Raw genomic sequence first — 25,967 nt, 5'->3', positions numbered from 1 at the left:
GAAGGTCATTCTGGCACGGGCAGTCTCTTCCTTGAAACTACCAAGGTGCTCACTACAAATCACATCATTAGATAGATTCAAATACATTGGAACAGGCCTCATTGTTAATAACAAAAACACTCCTATTACTATAGAAATTCCAAGGAGTTTTGAAGTTCTGTGGCCAAAATCAGAAACAAAACCCAAACATTTTTAAAATCATACCATACATTCATTACCACAAGAGTACTCCTCAAAGAATTATCAGTGCAATCTGCACGTTACAGACAGGAAATTTGGCTAATTATGAAACTACATGGCTGGGGCTGGTGTAATGGCTCAGTGATAGAGCATTTGCCTAGCATGTGTGAGGCACTGAGTTTGATTCTCAGCATTATATATAAATATATGAATAAAATAAAGGTCCATCAACAACTAAAGATATATTTAAAAAAAACTATATGGCCTTTCAGCTTAGCTTTCTCCCAATTCATTTTATCTCCAAATAAATCCACATTAAATAGAGTTTTCATCACATTATTTTTCTTTAAAAGAGGTGTCAGTGGTTCTCCATTACAAAATAGAGTCATACCATTCAAGATTCTTTAAGACTATTTTCTGATGGTTATGTTCATTCCTACCACTGGCCATTCTCACCCCCACTCCTTTCCTCCTGCCTTCTGATAATCTCCCCATCCCTAAATAGCAATCATTCCTATCTTTCTTGTAAGATTCAATGAGGGAGAAAGGTAACTTTATTGAATACCTACAATCACAGAGCTGAAAGCTTTACACGGTATCTCCTTTAAAACTCTAGCACTCTGCAGTTTACATATTCAAATTTTTATTTTACATTAGAGTAATGCCTGGAGATATTGATTTAGGTGCTTGAAAGCAAGTGTATTAAATTTCAGACTTAAATTTATTTGACTCTAAAACCTCAGGCTCTTTTTTAGTAATCCATAAGACTTATAAACCTCCTATACTCTGGCCCTTAAAGTTGAGTTGTAGATAAAACAATTTAAAAAATGGAAAGATAGTTGCATTTTATATCTCTACTGCCTTTAGTATTAAATACAGGTTATTATCCACAAGCAAAAACAAATACAAAAAAAGTATGTGTTTTCTAGCTAATCCAGGGATAAGGACAGAATTATAGTCTAAGAATAGTCCACAGTAGATTTTAACTAGGGGGTTGTAAAACAAATATTAGATGACTAGAAGAGAAAGAGGAGCAGACAGAAAGAAGAGGAAGCATATTGATAGGTCTTTAAAACTACTAAAATTTATTTTAGAGCAGAGATTTTATTTACAAAATACTTTCCTTAAAATTATAGCTTTAGAAGAAATAGAGGAACAATACGATACTAAGCTATTGGATTCCATGCCTGTAAGTAAATTCTTTATTGTCACAAGATAACTTTCTTATCTAAACTGAGGGAGCAGATTTTGAGAAACTAATGATAAAAGCTATTGATAGTGTAAGGGTAAAATTTCTAAGCTGATTCTAAGCTGCAAAAGTCTGAGTTAAAGTGTAAAAGACTAGGGCATTGTAAAGCTTCTAGATTGCAAGGCCTGGGCTAAAAAGTAAACAATTCCCCTGCTATCCCCGGAACCTGTAATGTCTGTAAAGTTGTTAGGACAATGCGGGAGCTGCTCAGTAAATATCTCCATTGATTCCCTGGTTGTTTAATAGCTAAGGGTTCCAGGTAGCATGGCACGTAGGCATCCAGGCCCCAGGACCAATCAGTTTGAATGTGTACCCCACTTAGAAGTGACCAATCACCCCTACCCAAACTGTTCCCGCCAATGAATGGACTAATCATGTCTCAGAATTGTTGTTCAATTTCCCCGCGCCTCATGATGATTTGTTCTGATGTATGCAAAGCCCACCGCCCTCTCCAAAAAGTGTACTTAAGCTCTGCTTGACCCCTGCTCTGGGCTCTGGGCTGCTCTTCCTTCTTGAGTGAGCACAGAGTCCCAACACGTTGGAACGGATCCCTAATAAAAAAATCCCCCTTGCCATTGCATGAAGCTAGTCTCGTGTGGTCTTTCCTTCTCCGACGTTTCGCCGGACCCTTACAATAGCATTAAGGATTTAATTTCAGAATAGGCTGTTCCTCAACTATTCTGAGTCTCCTTGGCCTTTTGGTCTTTTGGGTGCTTAGGCTAAAACAAGGACTGAACAATGTGTGTGAAGCAAAGTAAATGCATCAAAAACATTTCAAGATGTTACAGAGCTGGGTTCTTCTGGGAAACTGAGACATCAGGAAGAACCACCCCTTCCTCAAATCCTGATTCTTGCATTCAAGTCAGAAAGATTCCAGACAGGTAATTCAGTAATAGGCAATATATTTATTAGAAGGTATAGGAACAAGTAAAGGAGACATTCTCAAGGGAGAGAATGGGTCCTCTGAGAGAGGAGAGGGACAGTGTGCCTTTCCAGTACTCCAGTTTTATTGGCAATCCCAGAGAAGTTTTCAGAGACTCCCATGCAGGTCCACCTCTTGACTTCTTACTGACAGCTAGATGACTGCCATGACAACTCTAGGCCCATGCTGGTTGGTTCTAATTGGATTCTTAACCATAAATTCTTACAGATCTTATGATTAAAAGGAATTATTCTTATCTTTCCCCAAGTTTCAGGATCTGAACTGTGAAAGGGGTCACAAAAGTATCCCCCTTCAGGGTAACTTGTGTTCTTATCGACATTATTTCTAACCTGCATTTCTCCTGCAGAAAACAGGTAGAAGAATGTGACAAATCCTGGCCACTTAAGCCAACCTAGGCTGAAGGTAAATTGCTTCTTGGAAAAGGAAAGCATGTGGGGTTCAGGGCAGCACAGGAGATCCATTTTATAGACTTTTCCTCTTAATCTCATGTCCCCACTACTTGCATCTGTCTGTTCCCTATCAAAGGGAACTTGGGATGGTATTATTCTGGGCATGTCTACATTTCATGTTTGTACAGAAATGACAACAAAATCATGAATATTTTGATCCACTGTATTTGCCACCATCTTCTCTCGTAGTACACTATCCTCCTTTCCCTGCTTTTGATTATGACCTATTCCAATGTGCTGTATGTACATTGGCAGTCAGGGATCTGAACTTTATCCAGTCTCAGTCTTTGCCATCTGTCCCCTACACTGACTAAACTTTGTCCTCTCAGTCTTTGCAAATGGTTCCTTGAGAACCTACCCACATCACTGTTCTCTGGTTGGCTCTTGTTGCCTTTCAGGAATAAGCATTTTTTTCACTCAGAAAGTATGGTTAATAGAAAGTGCCCAATAAATGTTGGATTATTATTAATAATGATACAATTAAAAGCTCTCTGATATGATTATTGAAGTGAACGAATGAAGTGGGTATTTATACTCTTTTAACACTTTTAGCAACTTTCCTGGAGAGAGGATCTAAAAATTTGTTGAGAAAAAAATGAGAAAAGTTTCCCTGTAGATGACTTGTGGAAGTGCTACCCGTTTTCTCTCTTATCCGAACCTGCAGCAATCTCCTTTTTTCAGACTAACTGCAATCTTTAAGGTGAGGTCATCGACCAGCTCGGGGCTCGTCCCACCGAGGCAGCTCGGCTAGTTCTGGCTGATCGCTTCATCCCGGAAGCAGGTTGAAGGCCGTTGTGGTCACTGTGGTCTCCCTGGCTCGGTCCGCCCAGGAGTGAAGGGGTTGTGTTGTCGCCATGGGCGACCCTGACCCCCGCTACCCTTGCTCCTCAATCGAGGATGACTTCAACTATGGCAGCTGCGTGGCCTCCGCCAGCGTGCACATTCGAATGGGTAGGTGCTGCCCCGCCGGCCCGCAGAGGCTGGCGTCTCCCCTGGGAGCTGGGGCTCCCGGGATTCAGTTCCCCAGCATCGCTCGGAGTCGCTGGGTGCTGAGCTCCGGAGCGGAACCGGAGCCCGCGGAGCAACAGCGGGCGCCCGAAAACCGCAGCAGCCTCAATTTGGCATCTTTAAATTAAAAGAATGGAAGGGTCACTTTGATGAAAATCAGTTAACTATGTGAGCCTTATGACGTCCACCCATATGGAGCCACTTACTTGATGTGTTTGCTTTAAGGGGCGTAAACACGTTGAAAGTCTTTATTTTCTTGTCTGTCTGCTTTACTCCACTGCAAGCTCCTTCAGGCCCAGACCTTATCTGTTGCTCTTATTTTCTTTGCAAGGCCTAGAATTCAACATGTTTGACTATTACTGGGGCAGATGCTGGAAATAGAAACTTCCTAACTCAAGTCTAAAGGCCCATGTTAGTTTTAGATTGTTATACAGAATCCTGTGGGCCGACATTATTTCGAATTTAAAGGGCTCAGTGTCATGTAAGTGGAATTCATTGTCTGCCCTAGTTCATCCTCTTGATCTTAGAAGCTGGCCCAGATTTTCATCCTGTCTGGGCAGCTGGCACTGGTTCTGGAAAAGGAATTATGAAGATAGTTCTTATATATTATAAAAAAATCTGGGTGCTTAGCATTGATATTTCAGGGATTGAGTTTTGAAATTATTTTAATAAATGAGCTCAGCATTAAATTTGTTTTCTAAATTGTGGCAAAACAAACATAACAAAAAATTACCAAATTACCATCTTAACCATTTTTAAGTGTACATTTCAATAGTATTAAGTATTTTCACATCGTTGTACTTCCAATCTCCAGAATTTACCACCACCACCACCACCACCATCACCATCATTATACTTCTTGTATATAAAATTTAACTACCCTAAATACCTCATATGGCCAAGCACCCTGGCCAACGCCTGTAATCCCAGCAGCTCAGGAGGCTGAAGCAGGAGGATCACAAGTTCAAAGCCAGCCTCAGCAAAAGCCAGGCACTAAGCAACTCAGTGAGACCCTGTCTCTAAGTAAAATAAAATTTAAAAAAATAGGGCAGGGAATATGGCTCAGTGGTTGAGTTCCTTTGAGTTTAATCCCCCCCTAAATAAATACCTCATGAATGGAATCATAAACACATTGACTTTTTGTTAACTGAATTATTTCAATTAGCATATCTTTAAGGTGCATCCATGTTGAACACATGTCAGAATTTCCTTTTTAGGCTGAATAATATTACATTGTATGTATATAACAAATTTTATTTATCCATCCATTGATGGAAGTATTTGCATTAATTCTATCTCTTGCCATTGTGAAGGCTGTTATGAATATAGATGTGCAATTATCTCTTGAGACCCTGTTTTATTTTGAATATACATCCAGAAATATAATTATTGGATTATATGGTAAATGTATTTTTAATTTTTTAAGGAATTGCCATACCATTTTACATTCTCACCAACAACATACAAGGGTTCAGATTTCTTCACATCCTTGCCAATACATATTATTTTCCATGTGTGTTTAAATGAAAATAGTCATCCAAATGATTGTAGAGTGATAACTCATTTTCATTTTGATTTGTATTTCCCCAATGATAGTGATATTGAACATTTTTAAAGTATGCTTGTGGGCCATTTGTCTATATTCCTTGGAGAAATTTTATTCAAGTCCTTTGCCTAAGTTTTTAGAAAATAGGTTATATTAAAGCAATTTTAGGTTCATAGCAAAATTGAGCAGAAGTTACAGATTTGTTACACATCCCTTGTTGCCCTACAAAGTCTCTTGCCTGAATCAATATCCTACACCAGGGAGGTATATTTGCTACAGTCAATGAATCTAGGTTGATATAGAATCAGCCAAAGTCCATAGTTCATACTAGGGTTTGCTCTTGATGTTATATGTTTTATGGATTCTGACAAATGTATGATGACATCTGTTTGCCATTATAGTATCATACAGGATAGTTTTCACTGCCTTAAAAAATTCTCTGTGCTCTGCCTGCTTATCTCTCCCTCCTGGCTAACCTCTGGCAATCACTCATCTTTTCATGTCTCCATAATTTTGCCTTTTCCATAATGCTAAGACATTCCAGAATCCTTTGGCAGCATAGTTGAAATCATACAATGTGTAATTTTATCAGATTGTCTTCTTTTACTTACTACTGTAATACCCATTTAAGATGGTTCTACATGCCCTTTCATGCTCAATGGCTCATTTACTTTATATACACACACACACACACACACACACACACACACACATACACACACACACACGTATTATGGTAGATAGACACAATACCTATATTTTATTTTTATGTGTGTGGAGGATTGAACCCAGTACCTCACACATGCTAGGCAAGCGCTCTACCAACTGAACTATAACCCCAGCCCTCATTTCCTTTTTATTCTGAAGAATATTCCATTGTTTAGATATACCAGTTTATTAATTCACTTCTGAAGGACATCTTGACTGCTTCTAAGTTTTGAAGCAGTTATAAATAAAGCTGTTTTGTAAAATTCATGTGCAGGTTCTTGTGTGAACATGTTTTCAGCTCACGTGGGTAAATACCAAGGTGTACAATTGCTGGGTCACATGAATCAAAGTATATTTAGTTTTGTAAGAAAGCACCAAACTATATTCCACAATTTGCATTCCCGTTAGCAGTGAATGATCGTTCTTATGCTTCATCTTCACCAGAATTTGATGTTGTCAGTATTTTGGATTTTGGCTGTTTTAATAGGGGTGTAGTTGTAGCTCATTGCTTTAATTTGAAATTCTCTAGTAACATGATATTGAGCATCTTTTTATATGTTTATTTGCTACCTGTTTTCTTTAGTGAGGTGTCTATTCAAGTCTTTTATCCATATTTTAGTAAGGTTGTTTTCTTATTGTTGGGTTTTAAGAGTTCTTGTTTAGTTTGAATAATAGCCCTTTATCAGGTACCTCTTTCACAATTATTTTTTCCCAGTCATAACTAATCTTCTTATTCACTAGATGTTGTCCATTTTTGAATCAGATTATTTGTTTTCTCTTGTTAAATTCTAGAATTTCTTTACATAGTCTAGATATTAACCCCTTATTAAATATATGATTTGCAACCCATTCAGTGAGTTGCCTTTCTACTCCATTGATTATGCCCTTTGATATACAGATTTTTTTTTAATCTAGTCCTTTAATCTAAGTTTCCTTTTGTTGCCTGTGTTCTTTGGTGTCATGTTCAAGAAACCATATTGCCAAGCCCAATGCATGACATTTTTTCCTTGTTTTCTTCTAAGACTTTAATGGTGTTAGGTATTTCATTTAGGTCTTTGATCCATCTTTAGGTAATTTTTGTATGTGGTGTTAAGTAAGGGTTCAACTTCATTCTTTTTGCATGTGTATATCCAATTTTTCCAGCATCATTTATTAGAGAGACTTTTATCTTTTTTCCATGGAGTGATTTTTTTGATATGTACAAGGTTTTATTCCATTGATCTATGTGTTTGTCTGTACGCCAATGCCACGCTCTTTTGATTACTGTAGCTTTGTAATGAGTTTTGAAATCAAGAAATGTGAGAAAGTTTGTTCTTTTTAAATATTATTTTTTAAAAATTTTTTAGTTATAGATGGATACAATATCTTTATTTATTGTGAGACAAGTGCTCTACCACTGAGCTACAACCCCAACCCTTAAATATTTTTTTGCTATTTGTGATTCCTTGAGATTCCATGTGAATTTTAGGATGAATTTTCTGTTTCTGCAAACAACGCTGAGGAAATTTTTGATAGGAATTGCATAAAATCTCTAGACCATTTTGAATAGTATATCTTAATATTAAGTCTTCTGTGAACATAGGATATCTTTCTATTTTTTGTCTTTTGTAATTTCTTTCAGGAATGTTTTATAGTTTTTCATGTTTGTCTTCTTGGTTAGGTTTTTCTCTAAATGTTTTATTCTTGTTAATGCAATTCCAAATAGAATTGTTTTCTTAATATCCTTTTCAGCTTTTTCCTGTGAGTGTAGAGAGATGCAACTGACTTCTGCTAGTTAACATTCTCTCTCGCGACTTGCTTAATTCATTTATTATGAAATTTTTAGAGTTTTTTTTATGTAAGATCCACATTCATGTTAATGTGAACAGACATAATTGTACTTCTTTCTTTCCATTTTGGATGTCTTTATTTCTTTTCCTTGACTAGTTGCTTTGGTTGGGACTTTTAGTGCTATGTTGAATAGAAGTGGCAAAAATAGGCACCCTTGACTTATTCCTGTCTTAGAGGAAGAACATGCAGTTTTTCACCATGTGTGATGTTAGTGTGGGCTTTTCATCTGTGGCCTTTATTGTGAAAAGGTAGTTTTTCAAGACTTAGTTTATTGAGTATTTACAACATGAAAGGATATGGAACTTTTGCCATATGCTTTTTCTGCATAAATTAAGTTGATCATGTGTCTCTTCCAACCCATCATACTGTAACTACATCAATAGATTTTCATATATTGAACAATCTTTACATCTCAGGAATAAATCCCATTTGGTCATGACATATAGTCCATTTAATGTATTCTTGAATCCTGTTTGCTAGTGTTGTGTTGAGGATTTTTGCATTAATATTCATCAAGCATATTGCTTTATAGTTTTCTTATAGTACCTTTGGCTTTGATATCAGAGTAATGCTGGTCTCACAGAATGAGTTTGAAGTGTTTTCTCCTCAATTTTTTGGAAGAGTTTGAGGAGGATTGGTATTGTATCTCAGCTTTGTAGTACATGTTTTTTGAACCATTTTTTAGGCATTCCCAGATTATATTCAACAGTAACATAGACCATTACTTTAGAGTAATTAAGAACTGGTCCACAAGTACTAGGAGTGGATGAGAATTAGCTGACAAATAGCCATTTTGTATGCTATTGTGTACAAATAGGCATTTGGCATTTTCCTTTTGTTTTGATGAAAACACAATCTGGCCAGTTAATTTAATTTCTTAAGCTCATATTTTTTGGGAGGATTATATATACCCTATGGGTTTTTAATTACTTTGGAGGCTTTTCCTTTTTTACTAGTTTTAGTTAGTGATAACTCTAAGATTTAAGAAAGAATGCATGTAAAAACAATTTTTCTAAAAGAAATTTGGTCTTATAGTTCTCTATAAATCCTTAAGAAAATAATCACGTGTAATATTTTTCTTTTTTAGCTTTCCTCAGAAAAGTCTACACCATACTTTCTCTGCAAGTTCTCTTAACTACGGTGACCTCTACAGTGTTCTTATCCTTTGAGTCTATACGGACCTTTGTACATGAAAGGTAAAGTAATAGGATAAATTATTTTCAGACATTACATATGATCAAAAGGATATATGCAAACACAATTCAATTCTTTTCTGTAAACGCCTATAAAATTAGTTTTGTTTTTGATGAACAAAAATGTTTCACAGCATGGTAATTTATCTCTTTTTAGTTTATGGTTTTTTAGGGTTAAGGTTGTTCTCTTGGAATACCATTAAAAATTTTTACTGCAGGTAGTTTTAAGTCTTAATTATTTTTACTTTATTAGACTATCTGCTCTGCCCACAAAGCCTAAGACAGTGTTTGAAAAACAGGTACTTAATAAATGTGCATTCATTTTAGTTTTGGCTCATAACTAGTATAACTTTACTGAGAAGTTTCCAGAAGAGTTCTACTTTATCCATCCCTAATTAAAATTTTACTTCCAACATAATTATCCCTATGACTAAAAATAATATGTTTTATATAGTTAAAGGAAAGGGAAAATAAAGAATAGTTTTAAAAAGTAAAGAGGTTTTGTCTCCACTTTCCCTACCAAAAGAAAATCTTACTTGCTATTTGGGATAAAATAATCTAAAAGTATACCCGGATGGTGAAGTAGTTATATATAAAATTTATTTACTATTTAGTATCTTTCATTTATTGCATTTTATTTATGCAAGTAGTATGCTAATTACAGACATTACTTAAACAGGTGAAGTTCAAAAAATACAAAAGGAAAGTCTTTCCGAATTCCTGTGGGCTCTGTCCTGTTCCTCCCCACCTTATCCCTCTCAAGTTTCCTAGATATAAGAATAATTTATTTTGATAGCTTGGTGTGGATCATTCCAGATTTTTTCTTATACTTTTATGAAAACACAAAATATATAGATAAATTTTATTAAATTGGCTAACACTATTCATGGTATTTTTAAACTTGAAACTTTTTGTAATATTATGTCTTTCAGTCCTGCCTTGATTTTGGTGTTTGCCCTCGGATCTCTGGGTTTGATTTTTGCATTGACCTTAAACAGACATAAACATCCTCTTAACCTGTACCTGCTTTTTGGATTTGTGAGTACTTTGGTGATGTCTGCTTCTTTAACAATAAGGGTTTTCAAAGTATTTACAATTTTAATTGGATGCAAAAACAGATATAACGATGACAGAACAAAATGGAGTTTTATTTTTAATTAGGGTAGTATAAGAAATCACTAGTAATTTTGTAGGATTTTAGAATTTTAAACACTTGTCACTGTCAAAGTTTGTGGGTTTTGTTGTTGTTGTTGTTGCTATTGTTTTTAACTAGGATAAGATGGAAAAAATACCAAATCAGGGGCTGGGGTTGTGACTTAGTAGTAGAGTGCTTGCCTAGCACATTTGAGGCCCTGGATTCGATCCTCAGTGCCACATAAAAATAAATAAATAAAATAAAGGTATTGTGTCCAACTACAACTAAAAAATAAATATTAAAAAAAAAATCGGAACCAGATGACCTAGCTTTGTAACTACCTGTTAATGTGACATGTGGCAAGACATTTAACCTTTCTGTATCTCATTTGTCTCAAATACAAAATGAAAATATTAACAGAATCCCTGTGATACTTTCTACCTTTATATTTTATGATTGGGGAGTATTTATTATTAGAACCTTAATTTTATAGAAATTAAATCAAATTTTTTTAGCTGATCAGTATCACTTTTTCTTTTCTTTTTTTTTTTTTTTTTTTTAGTTGTAGGTGGATCTAGTACCTTTATTTTATTTTTATGTGGTGCTGAGGATCGAACTCAGTGCCTCATGCATGCCAGGCGGGTGCTGTACCACTAAGCCACAGTCCCAGTCCCCAGTGTCACTTTTTTTTGTTGCTCTATTCTTTTAAAAGACCATTGTCCTCAAATGATGTTCTTTACCAATTTGTTTAAAATTCATAGATAGGAGAACCTAACTTCAAGTTGTGTTTGTTGAAATAGAGGTAGAAATTAAAACTCCATTTGCCACCTGTAGACAGATCTGGGATATTCGTAATGCTATGGCCATACTGCCTATAAAACCTCTTGAGTTTGAGTAAGATTGGTAAAACTCAACATATTTTTACATTATTTTGTTTCATCTCATCGCCAGTATGATTTTGGTTTCTAACTTGAAAATTTACTCCAAAACATTCCAAACTAAAAATAAGAATATTTGTAGTAAATAACAGCCACTGCTATTAATTCTCACTTTGCCTTTGTGATGTGGTCTATCAAGTGGATAAAATCTAGGTAGAGTGAGTCTACTTTTTAAGACAAAATAGAGGTAATGTAATTAAGGAGAAAAAGAGGCTTGAGGACAAGTCTCAAGTAATAGTGAAAAAGCTATGGATCAGATTAAAGTGCTCCGAACTAAAGGAAGTTGTGATTTCTGATAATGGATTTGGGTTAATATAAGAAGAAAAAGCTCATGACTTTAGAAATTTCAATTATAAGAGAGGTTATTCATTTAAATCTTAAGCTCTTCTGTTTGTAAGGTTATCAGTCCAAACGCAAGTTATCTCAAATACTATAAGTTGATTTTAAGAATATAAGAGTCTAAGAACCAATCCAAACCCATCAGATCTTAACAAGAGGAACTAGAGAAAGGTTCTAGAAATTATGCTGTTGTAGGGAATTCAGTGGCACCAGTTTGTGGTCTCTTTCCCCTTGTCCTGTCACATCTCTCTCACAACTGTCCTTAAACATTGTTTTCTTTTTTTGTCTTTCATTTTAACATGACCATCGTTGGCCCACACATAGTTCAGTTACCTTTCAGCTTTAGCTCCTGCTGCTATTGCTTCATTATCTAGAATTTGGTTTCCTGAGTGAGAAAGAACCTGAGGGGCATAGTTAGTTTTGGTACAGGTCCCATTGTAGATTGTTAGACAATTCTGGATTGCTAGTCCACGGGCCAGATTCTAGCTTCTGGCCCAGTTAGCTATGTGCTAGGACAGATGAAGGAGACACCAAAAAATGGGATCATATGGATTTCCTTTTCACAGTTTCTTTTAACAAGGACTGATTTCTATGAAGAAAGAAGTCATAGGCCAGTTTTTGCCCAGTGGAGAGGCCTCACTTGAAAATCATCAGCCAAATGCTTATAAGAACAATGTTCACTTATTGCCAAACCTGTTTGACATGCCCATAACTAGAAGTGGTTTAACAGATAAGGAAATATGTAAAATACATCTCCTCAGATTATTCAGTGACCTCTGTCTACTAGATTTTTGGCCTTTTGTTTGTTCGATTTTGTTTCTGTCTTGTTGCACCAAAATAAGAAAGAAGCAAATCTTTCCCTGTCCTATAAAACCTGTGTGTGTGTGTGTGTTTTAAAGGAGGGTGTTATTTTGGGGTGACATTATCTTTTTCTAGTTTTATCTTTACTCCTATTTATATTGTTCTATCTCCTTCATATATTTAAATATGGTGTGGGATTTCTTTCCTAAAATCACGTCACAAATATCAAGAATGTAGCACAATTATATTGCCTAGGGAAAAAAAATGTTTTTATCATCTTTGCCACCATTTCCCTGGCAATACCAACAACATTAAAATATGGCAGCAGCTTCATTGCCTCCATATCTATGTACAATTTTAAATACCATTTTTGCTCTGATTCTGATAATTTGTTGATTTCAGGTAGGATGAAGTACAGGGAATCCATCTACCATAAGTATGATTATACAGCCACTCCTGTTACTTTGGGCTTTGCCTTTGCAATGTGGTTGACCCGATGATTGATAAAAGTCTATCTAGAGTAAGAATGTAAGACAAAGTAAAAATAATATAAATATAATTAAGCGGAAAGAGAGGCTAGAGGACAAGGCTCAATATCCTCCAATTTTTATTTAAATATGGATTCAGCTTCTTGTTACATGGCTTAAACAATGTCAGAGTAACAGGTTAGGACTGGGGTTGTGGCTCAGCTTGCCTCACATGCCTCAGGCACTGGGTTCCATCCTCAGCACCATAAATAAAATAAAAGTATTGTGTCCATTTACAACTAAACATGTTTTTTAAAAGTTAAAAATAATAACAAGTTAAAAATAATAACAACTTTAGTTTGTTTCTCTTTTTTTTTTTTAAAGAGAGAGTGAGAGACAGAGAGAGAGAGAGAGAGAATTTTTTAATCTTTATTTTTTAGTTTTCGGCGGGCACAACATCTTTGTTTGTATGTGGTGCTGAGAATCGAACCCGGGCCGCACGCATGCCAGGCAAGCGCGCTACCACTTGAGCCACATCCCCAGCCCAGTTTGTTTCTCTTTTATATAAAAATTTGAATGACTATTTTGACTATTTAACAACCCCCAGGTTCCTGTTCCAGTTTATGCATTCTTAACATATTGCATGGTATAAGACAGCTCACCACCATATCCACATAGTGTCAGTTACAAAAGAAAAGAAAAGGAAAGAAAAAAAAGAAGGAAGGAAAAAGAAAAGAAAAAGAGAAAAGAGCAAGCTTTGTTCTTTTAGAGCACAATCTGGAAAATATATCCTTCTCTACTCACCTTAAATTGGCTATAGTATAGTTATATAACCAGGCCTAGCAACAAGGGAGACTGAAATTGTAATGTTAAATCTGAACAGCCAGGTGTCCATGTAAAAATTATGTTACTAGGGAAGAGAGACAGTTTTTAAGACCTACACACCGAAGTACTACCTAAATATTTTATCTTTATGTTTGTATTTGTTAGATACTGAGGTTTTTATAAAACACATGATTTGCAGTATCATTTATATTTCATTATCTTAGTAAGAAAAATAGAATTTTCTGTATTATTTCCACTATTTCAGATATGAAAAATTTTATTAGGGCTTAGAGGGTCATGGAACCATATTTAGAGTTTAAATATTCTCACATAATTTTCATTATGGTGGGCTTGATAACTGTCTCACATACTTCACCAGACTGCTCTGAAGCAAAAATGAGATCATGCACACAGAATCCCATTGACCTACTAGAAATTAGAAAATATACATGAAGTGGTATATATTTTACATGCATTTGTTAATTTCACTTTCTTTTTCTTAGACACTGTTGGAAGCTCTGACTGTGGCAGTTGTGGGTAAGTCATAATTGTGCTTCTTTTTGTTATAGTAACCTTTTATAATGTGGATAAATCTTTCAGGTAAAAAAAACTTGGGGTTAAAGTTTAATAGCATGGAATGTTGTATTTTAAAAATATGGCATAAGATAAAGATTGCCTAAGATATAAGCAAAAATCAAATGTTTATACTTTACATAGTTCAGCAGAGCTTAGAGGAAGTGGAAAAGTTTAAGGAAAACTAAAGGAATGGAGAACAATATTTCATTTCTATTCACATATTTATAAAAAAAATAAGACAACCATGGCTGATCTTTTCCCTAATTTAAAGGAAATTCAGAAGAATTGAGAACATTTATTTTGAGCTGTGTGCTTTTCATCACGAGTTTAGCTTCCTAAGAATTGCCTGCATTGAACCACGTCTACTGCTGTACCTTCATGTTTTATTCACTAAGTGATACTACAAGAAACAGCAGTAATTTCTGTTTCTATATTTTGTATTAAGTGAATTCAGAGGCCAAATGTCAAATTACATTACACAAATGCACTCTGTGTAATACTTCAAGTAAAATATTTCAGTGAGTTAATAACAATTCTGATTATTTAAAAATGGTTAGCCTTGGGTACCAAAAAAGTTCGGCATTAACTATTACTCTCAATAATGGCAAATTGTTAATCTTTATGGTTTATATATTTCTCTCTTCCTATTTTGACATTACTATTTTTAAATATCATTTTTGTTGACTTTATATTTTTGGTTTACCATTTAAAAAAAGAATTAGAATATTAAAATGCTAAGAAATACCAAATAAGTAGAATTGAAGCTTCTCAACATAAAGGAAATATTAAAATAACTTACTTTTAGTGTTGTTATCTATTAATGTCATGTAATGTTAGCTAGTCCATCTCTGAATAAGGAGTCTTTTTTATTGGTGAGTAGTATAGGAGAAATGAAACATTTCTGTTAAATAACATGAAATGTTATTTTAAATATAACAGTTTTATATTGAGGATGTTTATGTACATTTTAATCAATTTCTTAATTTTACAGTTACTTTCTACGATGTATATATAATTCTGCAAGCTTTTGTACTGACTACTACAGTATTTCTCGGTTTAACCATATATACTCTACAATCTAAGAGAGATTTCAGCAAATTTGGAGCAGGGTAAGTTATATATTTTGGGATATAATAGATAGATGTCTTTAATATTATAGATGGTTTTGAGAGAGTGTTATACTGTTAGTTTTCTGTGCCTTAAAATGTAAGTAAATAAAATACTAGGATTAGGCCCTACTTTCCCAAAGCATTCAAGGAAATGGAAAGTGGCTTTGAGTCATTTTCTTCCCTTTTATAGTGAAAGGAAGTGAATTTAAAAAAAAAAAATACGTAAATTGGTTTTCCAGAGAAGCTATACTTATATGTTGTATGAATAGTGTGGAATTTACTAAAATTATGTCAGTCTTTGTTTTGGCATAAATGTTACCAAAACCATCCACATCTTTGGCAAATGCAGAACAGTTGTCTCCAAGAACTTTAAAACCTTTTTGATCTATCTAGATTAACTTGTATCTTTCCTGAAACAAATAAATATGTGTAATGATTCTTTATATTAGAATAATAGTAGTGTGTTGCCCTCATCTGGTAAGAAGTATAGACACTTCTCAGCTTACAGTGGCCTGTTCCCACACAGTCACTCAACCATTTTCTGTTCTTTCTCCTATTAACAATACTAAATATTTACAAAAGTCTACTCTTGCAAAACTTTCTTTCCTCTTCCCTTTTGTTTCCTGGTAGACCAGATTATCAGAAATCCCTGTTGGGATAAAGTATAGTCATTCAATTTGCCTAAGTAGTTTTATTAGAATCAAGTTTGGTTTAGGGAGAGACAGTATTTTCTCTTGCTTCTTTTGGGAAAATGTTTCATTTATATTTTGTGGTATACATAAAGAAAGCTTTGCTCTGTGTTCTCTTTCCATCCCCGTCTCCCAACTGCACCTCTCCCTCCAATTCATTCTAGTATCTCTCCTGTATTCCTAGTAAACAATTTCCCTTGTATTCAGCTTTTTCATAATAAATCCATATTTATTGATACAACCAATGTTAAAATTATCATGTATCAGTCTAAGACCAAACACTTATGAAGTCTGTGTACAGCTGGCTGCTATTTCTGATCATTTTTATATTTTATTTTCTTGTGTGTTAGGTTTTTACTAGGTAATTGTCCTTAAAAAATTATGTTGAGGGCTGGGGATATGGGTGAGTGGTAGAGTACTTGCATAACATGTGGGAAGCACTGGGTTTGATTCTCAGCACCACATATAAATAAATGAATAAAATAAAGGTTCATCAACATCTAAAAAAATATATTTAAAAAAAAAATTTATGTTGAATTTCTTTAAGCCCTACACTGCTGGTGAATTTTTCCATAATATTTTGGGTTTTCTGCTACCTGGCATCTAGAAAATTACTAGATTGAGTCCACTTAAAACTAAATTCATGGTTCACAATATTTTCCCAACCATTCAGGTGTTGTGAATTTGAACTACAAATCTGTAAAGGGATAGCTTGGATATCAATTACTTAGGAATGATCCCTGTGCCTTTTCCTTGCTTTATGCATTGATAACTTTCCTTATAGTCTCTTGGTAGGGATGGGGAGGTGATTGATACATGGTTGCCCTGACATTAAGGTTATTCACTTTAGGTAAATCCAGCTGTGGTACCATGATTACTTCTTTGGATTTCTACTTTTATCTAGATTGTGGCTTGATAATTTCCTTCCATTTTGTCAGTTATTTGATACTTGTAAGAAGTTTTTCTTTTTTTTTTTTTTTTTTGTTTCTTTTTAATTCATCACTTCGGTAGTTTTTGAGGAGATGGAGGATGGTGTCATAATTGGTCTAAATAGCCTTGTTTGCTATAATACTGGGAAAAGAACACTTTCAAAGTTGTTTCTTACCAGTGTTACTGTAACCATCCTTGCTATCTCCAGTCTTACCAATTTCTAGTCTATTTTCCATAAAGTAACTAGGTGATAATTCCAAAATGCAAGTTCAATAATGTCATATTTAAAACACTTGAACACTTTACTACGGCTTGAGGATAGCCTGATTCTCTATGATGTGCTTTTATTGCCATCCACTATGGGATATTGCTATGTAATAATTATCTAGAAAAATCATAATATTGACCATAGTTTTGGAGTGGCATTTTATTGCATTTTAGACAAAATTTAATGGCACTAATTTTTCTGAAGTGTCAAAATCAAAATGGTTGTGGAGGGAGGGCTGCAGTTGTGGCTCACTGGTGGAGTGCTTGCCTGGCGCAGATCAGGCACTAGTTTTAATCCTCAGTACCACATAAAAATAAATAAAGAAAAAATAAAGGTATGTTGTCCATCTACAACTAAGAAATATTTTTATTTTGTTATTTATTTTTGGTACCATGGATTTAACTCAGAGGCACGTGACCACTGAGCCACATCCCCAGCCCTATTTTGTATTTTATTTAGAGACAGCCTCTTTTGCTGAGGCTGGCTTTGAACTCAGGATACTCCTGCCTCAGCCTCCTGAGATGCTGGTATTACAGGTGTGTACCACTGTACCCAGCTAAGAAATATATATATATATAAATAAATTTTTTTAGTTGTAGTTGGACACAATACCTTATATTTATTTTTGTGTGGTGCTGAGGATCGAACCCAGCGTCTTGCATGTGCTTGGCGAGCGCTCTACTGCTAAGCCACCACCCAGCCCAAGAAATACATTTTTAAAAAACTTTAAAAAATGGTTGTGGAGGCTAAGTGCCAAAAGGGTATACAAAGATTGAGCAAAAAGATTTTATTCAAAAAGGTGTATAGGCTATTCATCCCTACCTGTTTATGGGAGTTAGTAGGGACTAAAGAACTATATTTGAAATGTGTGAATATATGGTAGCAGCAGATATGGTAGCAGTGCTTTATATATTGACTTAGAACTATAATGGGTTTTGCAACATCGTTTTTATTTATTTATTGTCACTTGTTATCCTGTAGAATCTTGTCACAAAAGGAATTGAATCTTAGAACTACATGTGGCAACTTTTTTGTATCACCTTAAATATTTTGTCTTGCTGGATGTAGAACAAAGTTAAATTCCTTGGAAACTGTCTGAATCTCCTGAGACTCTGTTAGGCAGAAAACAGCTTTTAGTTTTAGAAATAATTTGGCCCATTTCCAACATAGTACCTTTCTAAGGAGTATTCAATCCCCTATGATTTAAGAGATCTTTGTACCCTGCTTGGTGTGAATACAAACTATCCTACCCCTATGTGAGCTCGAAGGATTGTTCTTCCTGCCTCTCTGTGGTGCATTTTTCCACAGCTTTGGTCCAGTCTTCACATGCATGTATTGATCAGTATCCAGCTAAAGATTCTAGTCAAACCCTACAATACGTACCACCAGAGATTACTTTTTCTTTCGGTACAGCTCTTTAGTCACTGTTTTTTTGTTTTGTTTTTTGGTTTTTTTTTTGCATATTCTAGCCACCTTGACCACCCAAACCTCTAATTTCTTGTCTCTTCAACTCGAGAAGACCAAAAGGTTCCATAGGGTTCCTGACCTGACATTGTGACCTAAAAATTTTCTAGCTGGGACAATTATAAATTTCTGTTTCTCTAATTTTTATTCCTATGGAATGATTGTCCTGTGCTGGTTGTTGTCCTGTGCTGGTTGTTGTTCATTGTGTGAAATCTCTTGTTTCATATATTTTTCCTGGTTTTATTTAAGGAGGGAGGCTTATGTAATTTCTTATGCCTGAAGCAACATATTTGATACCAAAAGACAGACTTCTTAGATGTTCTTTGTCACATATTTTATGTTTATAATGTGAATGGTAACTCATAAAATTATAGAAGTGGCAGATTTGTCTGCATAAATTATATTCCCTAATACATAAAAATAAAATAAAAAGTACATTGTGAACTTTAATATGTATGCATGTTCACAGAATAACTTGCTATTATTATTTGGTTTTAAAATGCAATTATCTTTATTATTATTTATGTATATGAATAAACTAGAACTTTTTATAAATCTCAACGAAAATACTTCTAATGGTTCCTGCCTATGTCAATATTTTCCTTGTGCTAAAATTGAAAACTTGAGAAATAATACTCTTAACTAGTTTTGTATACCATAAAATTGTTGGATAGTTATACTTTCAATAACATTTTTTAAAAAATAAAATGGGTATTGTTTTCATTTGTTATTTATGAATTCCTGTGCTTTAATTTCTTTTCACAAATCTGTATGAATTTCAGAAAATGTGGAATGGAGCCAGGCATCACGGCACATACCTGTAATCCCAGCTGCTTGGGAGGATGAGACAGGAGGAGCTAGAGTTCAAAACCAGCCTCAGTAACTTAACAAGGCCCTAAGCAACTTAGCAAGACCCTGTCTCAAAATAAAATATAATAAATAAAATATAACGTAAAAATAAAATATAACAAAGGGCTGGGGATGTGGTTCCGTGGTTGAGCACTCCAGGTTCAATCCCTGACACCAAAAATAAATAAAGAAAAAATGTGGAATGGGTTTACAGTTTTTGTTTGTTTTTTTTTTCAAGGAACTCTAAATTATTAAAACTTTCTTTTTATAGGCTTTTTGCTGTTTTGTGGATTTTATGCTTGGCAGGATTCTTGAAGGTAAGTTGTTTTTAGAATAGTTAACCTGAAACATAATTCCAGCAATGACAATAGAAATAACCTCAAAAAATTGGAGGAGTTACTCTTAGATGACACTTAGTTGTAATTATCTGGAACATTTGTATATAGAATGATTATGGAATAATCTCATTTAATAATCAAGGCCTTATGTTATATTATGAATGGGTAAATGAGTTAATTACATAGAAAAAGGCTCTCACTTAATAACTGACAACCTCCAAGTAGCACATTTAATTCTGAAAAAGAAATACATATTAAAATAACTTGTATTTAGAATGCTGCTATTCATAGTAGGTAATTTAATTGAAAGGAAGAATGAACAGATATTCATTCATACATCCATCTTTCCATCATACAGAAGCAAGCTCAACTTGCCTTGCCTCTTTCTCTTTTAACATTTGTATTTGAAATTGTATAACATAATATGTATTGACAATAGATCATTAGGAGAAATAAAGTACTGTTACTACCATTCTCAAATATATTTCTTTAATCTCTTGCCTATAGATTTTTTTTTATAGTGAGACAGTGGAGTTGGTCTTGGCTGCTGTAGGAGCCCTTCTTTTCTGTGGATTCATCATCTATGACACACACACACTGATGCATAAACTGTCACCTGAAGAGTATGTATTAGCTGCCATCAGCCTCTACATGGATATTATTAATCTATTCCTGCACCTGTTACGGTTTTTGGAAGCAGTTAATAAAAAGTAATTGAAAGCCGTATACAGAACTGTTTATTAAGTAATAAAGGTTGAGACATAATTAAATATCAAATACTTTTATGGTCTTTATTGATATTCTGTATACTTCTGAGCTTTAAAATCGTACCATTTTTTAAGGTTTATCATTCTTAATACTTTGATTTAGAATCTCAGGTAAGAGGTATCAAAATTGTCTTTTTTACTTTTTTCAGTCCTAAGTTAACTATGCCTCCCTATTTGTTTATAATTCAAAATAATTTTATGAGCATTTAAAATATCAGTTTCTTTATTTAGTGATTTAATCTAAATTTTCTCTTAACTAATATTTATTTCTAAAGTGCTAGTGTCTTTACCATTATAAACACTAGTATTAATTAATGTGTAAATCTTTTACTAAGAGATTTTAATCTCATTTAGTAAGGAAAATAATGGAAAAGATAAATTCCAAAGATAATTACTCAGTATTATATTGAAATTATATTAAAATGCTAATGATGTCTCATTATAAAATGATGTATTAAAAATTAAAGGTTTACTTAAAAGCTGATATAAAATTTTGATAGTAGTTATTTATCTCTGTAAATAAAGGTTTCATTTTAAAATTATAGAATGGTCGTGTGACTAAAGGACCCCCAAAGATACTGGTTCATCTGACATTAAGTATATGTATTCAAAATAAATATATTTGAAAACTAGTGTCTTGTGGTTCCATTTGTGTTGGTCCATACAGCATGTAGATGAGTGTACCAGTGATCAATGGAACTTTGGCAGATTCCCTTACTATATAGTATTCCTTCATTATTTGCAGTTTCATGTTCTGTGGTTTCATTTACCTGTAGGCAATTGTGGTCTAAAAATGTTAAATGGAAAATTCTGGAAATAATTTATAAATTTTAAGTTGCATGCCCTTTTTAAAAATTTTTTTTTTAGTTATAGATGGACATAATATCCATCTGTATTTTATTTATCCATTTTTATGTGGTGCTGAGGATTGAACCCAGGGCTTCACGTATACTAGGCAAGTGCTCCACCACTGAGCTACAACCTTATCCCCAGTCATATCCCCTTCTGAGTAGCATGATGAAGTCTCATGCTATCCTTCTCCATCCTGGTTGGGACATGATCTTTCCTTTGTCCAGCATATCCACACTGCATACATTACCCATTTTTTCATGGCTCAGTGATCCAGGATCTTTCTAACACATTGTCAGAAGACCAATGGTAGCTTACCTCTACACAGCCCAGTGCTGCATCATCTCACTTCATCTCATCACATAGTCATTGTATTGTCTCACATCACAAAAAGAATGGTGAAAACAGAACAATAAGATATTTTGAAAGAGACTGTACACATGACTTTTACTATACAGTACATTATTCCAATTTTTCTATTTTATTATTGTTGATCTCTTATTGTGCCTAATTTATAAATTCAGGTTTATCAGAAGTATGCGTGTATAGGATAAAACATAGTATGCATAGGGTTTGGTACTATATGTTTTAGGTATCCATCAGGAATCTTGGAATATATCCCCCAACAAATAAGAGGAGAATATTTTATTAAATAAAGTTTGCTAGGGCAGCCATAGCAAAGTACTGTAGAAAGAATGGCTTAAACAGTAGACATGTATTTTCTCCATAGTTCTGTGAGCTAGAAAGTCCAAGATGAGGTTGTAGATAGGGTTAGTTTCTTCTGAGACCTCTCTTCTTGTAGATGGCTGTCTTCATAATGTCTCTACCTTGTTTTCCCTCTGTGTCTATGTCCAAATTTCTTCCTCTAATAAGGACATCAGTCATTGAATTAAGGTCCATCCTAATGACCATTTTTCCTTAGTTAACTCTTTAAAGACCTATCTCCAAATACATTCATATGCTGAGCTACTGAGAGTTAGGACTTCATAATATGAATTTTTAGGGACACAGTCCATAACACTCACTAAGTACATCATTTCATACGTACTAAGTTGAATTCAGTTAGTTATATAGATTTAGTCTCCAATGACTTTTAGATGTTAATTGACTATCATCAATTGATTGGTTTTTTACAATCAAGTTTAGCATAGCATGTTAGGTATAAACATCTAGATTGGAATCCTTATTATATGTGACCAGTTACATGTTTGGAAAAGTTACTTCCCTTCCTTATATGGGTCTTGCCTCATTTTTATAATGGGAATAATCATAACAAATCCTGCCTAATTGGGCTTTCAGAAGGATAAAATGAGATAAATACATAAACTAAATGATTAATTAATGTAAGCTGCTGTTATTAGTATCATTTCAATCCAAATGCAGAATAGACTGAATTGTGACTAAAGACAATAAGCAAAGGCAGATTTGACATTTTAAAATGTAAAACAATGCCATTCTTTTTACTAAATTATTTTTTATTTAGGAAATAGTTATTTAAATAAAAATGCCACCTAATGAATTTATCCCTTTGAATTGACTTAAATTTTCAAAAAATTATTTTAATTTCTGATATATACCATAATTATTAAGTCTAAAGGGATCACACTAAAAGTTTTGAAAACCACTGGTATAAAATATTACATGAACCAAAATCATATATTTTTCTATTAATGAATTTTATATGGTTGCTCCTTTCTGTCACCATTAATGCTACTCTGTATATCTTTGTGTGTCCTACTGTGCATAGGCATGACAATTTTCTAGGTACAATGACATGTGCAACTTTCAGTTTTTTACCAGAGGTGAAAATGTGCAGATTTAAGAAATACTAAGAAAGTGGCATTAGCAGGTTGACAGAGCAACTGGCAACTCAGTGTACAAGGGACAAAAGAACAAGTAGGAAGAGAATAAGAGAAGAGCAGGAAGTGAGAACTTCTGTGTTTATTGAATATCATTCAGCTTAAGAGATGCTGTGGGTCCCATGTACCTGCCTTCACTTCTTTACAGGCCTCAGACCTAGCTTCAATTCACTTCATGTAGTTCTGGCAATGAGTGATAATAGCAGGCATTTTTGGAGGAGCTGGGAACAGATTTTTGTTGTTGTTGTTTTTACTTAGTATCTTTGTAGAGTTTAGTCCTAAAGTATCCATGATCTAGGGAATTGGCAATATGAAGTCACCATCTGAATTCCAGAAATATTCTTGTTTCTTACTAAATCATTATGCAGATCATGGACTCCATTCACTGGATGAAGCCAATAGTTTAGCATGCCTTTTGGATGGAGAATAGGTTGGTTTTCAGCCAGGTATTCAACACTACCCACTGTACCTTTAGTTCCATAAGCTCCTTCCAGCTCTTTTGAGTTATAGCCATATCCAGATTGATCCTTAATCCTTATTCTTCCATCAGGGGTTAAAGTGTCCCAAACACAGTTGTTTGTTTTCCTTCACCTTTGTATATTTAGAAAAGTGCCTACTGCAGAGTTTATACTTGAATGTATGAATGAGAGTGGCTTATGAGTTTTTAAATATGCTAAGGCCATTTATTGTTAGAAATTCATTTGTACAAACTGGACATGAGTTAAAACTTTTTTTCCCTATATCATAGTCCATGATTGTTTTATAAAGTATTTGTAATGCTGAATTGTGACATGTATTTTAGCACAATAATTTTCATAATAGGTTATTGTTTCTTTTGCAAAATTTCTATTCAAAACTCTTTGCCAGGTATGTTAAGCAAGATGCAGTCATTTTTGACTATGTGAAAGGGAATTTACTCTAGTTTAAAATGCAATATGCAGATATATTTCTGGGAACATGAGGCTAAATTCTAATTTGAAAAATCAGGTATACAGGTAACATAAGATAGGCACAATCTTCCATTTAAAGAAACTAGGTTTTCTTTTTTTTTTAAGCCTAGGATTTTTTCAGCCCAATGTTTAAAAAAAGAGGAAAAAAAAAAACCCAACTTGTTCTAAGAAACCCAGACTCTCAATACCATATTATTCTCAAATGTTCTAACCAAAAATACAACACCGACCTGTGTGGTTCTAATGCTTATACCATAAGAATTGTTAGTTAGGGACAGCATAGTGGCACACACCTGTAATCCCATTGACTTGGGAGGCTGAAGCAGGAGAATTGAGAATTCAAAGCCAGTCTCAGCAATTTAGCAAGGTGCTAAGCAACTCAGTGAGACCCTGTCTCCAAATAAAATACAAAAAAGGGCTGGGGATGTGACTCAGTTGTTAAGTGCCCCTGAGTTCATTCCCTGGTAGTACTGAAAGGGGAAAAAAAAGTATACGTTAAATAACAGTGTTGTTCGTGAGCTCAATGTCCTAGGCGTAGCACTTCCTCCTATGTAATCGTTCAGACAGGTAAACATCACTTGAAGTGAAACAATTAAATTTTATACTTTAAATTCTCCTTTGGAATAGGATTACTTTCTGATTTGGGTGACAGTTTTGAGACATAACTGACAAAATAAGTTGCAAGTATTTAAAGTGTACAATTTGCTAAGTTTTGGCATATGTGTACTTCCGTAAGATTGTAGTGGCACCCCCTTTCTCTACAGAAAAGTCTTAACTGGGCTTCTCCAGAAATCTTCAACATAGCTGATTTGGGGACTGTCAGCAAAAGAGTTCAATGTAGATAAACTTCCTATTTTCCTGTCCCTCTGTTTTACTTGGCCACTGGCAGGGAAGATATCAGCACTCCACTGCTGGACACCCCCTTACTACTTTTTCACAAACGTATCAAGTATAGTAGTTTGTAGAAATGTGCAAACAAGGCCTCTGGCCTTGAGCTGGGCTTCACAGAGATGTCTGCATTTTTAAGGTAAGAGAAGTTACCAATTGGGCTCCATGGTAACAGCTGTCAGGAGGAGGAATAAAAGGGGAGAAGAAGCTCTCCCCTTCTCAGGTGTTATCCTTGAAGGGTTAACTTGCCCAGAACAATGAAAGAAAAAAAAACTGCTTTTATGTGAACTTCTGCAGACTGTGAACTTCTGAGTCCCTCCCCTTATATACTGGGTATAAAATTCTGGAACTATTGACCTCGGGTTCCGGGGGATTGATTGATTACAGCAAAAGCTGTGCCCTCTGAAGCTGGCTGCAGTCAAATAAAACTGTCTCCTGCTATCTTCAGTGCCTTGCCTCATCTGTCCCTACAACAAGATCATAAACCAAGATGGGAGTGAGTTTCCAAATAAGGATGACCTCAATACATCTCTGAAAGAACCCATGATCTAAGATGATTGGCTTTAAGCAATAGAGTAGCTGGTGCCAGTGAGGTCAGCTTTTAAAGGTGAGCTTTGCTCTACCTGGGTGCACAGTTCCCAGGCGGGATTCACTCCCTGTGATAAGTTTCGGGTGCTAATGCGCCCACTTCCCAGAAGCAGGTAAACACACGTCCAGACAGCCGACTGGAACTGGAACGCAGTTTAGAATTGGCTAAATCCTACTTCTGTACAGGTATGGGACCAACAAGGGTTCAAAGTCTGCACAACACCTAAAGCAG

At 34.6% G+C, this 25,967-nt stretch overlaps 1 protein-coding gene across 1 annotated transcript; it reads left to right on the top strand.

Annotated features, from left to right (window-relative positions):
• The first annotated feature begins 3,572 nt into the window (after positions 1 to 3,572).
• On the top strand, positions 3,573 to 21,233 carry TMBIM4 (transmembrane BAX inhibitor motif containing 4). The gene is made up of 7 exons (XM_081311206.1): positions 3,573 to 3,772; positions 9,001 to 9,109; positions 10,039 to 10,144; positions 14,115 to 14,148; positions 15,179 to 15,296; positions 19,768 to 19,813; positions 20,342 to 21,233. Exons 1-7 carry the CDS (start codon positions 3,676 to 3,678, stop codon positions 20,546 to 20,548), a joined length of 717 nt encoding a protein of 238 aa, XP_081167332.1. The 5' UTR covers positions 3,573 to 3,675; the 3' UTR covers positions 20,549 to 21,233.
• The last annotated feature ends 4,734 nt before the right edge of the window (positions 21,234 to 25,967 follow it).

Source organism: Spermophilus citellus (assembly GCF_964194105.1).
Source record: "Spermophilus citellus genome assembly, chromosome: 10".
Taxonomy (NCBI): Eukaryota; Metazoa; Chordata; class Mammalia; order Rodentia; family Sciuridae; genus Spermophilus; species Spermophilus citellus.
Note: the sequence above shows the minus strand (reverse complement) of the source record. Positions and strands in the feature narration are given on the sequence as shown.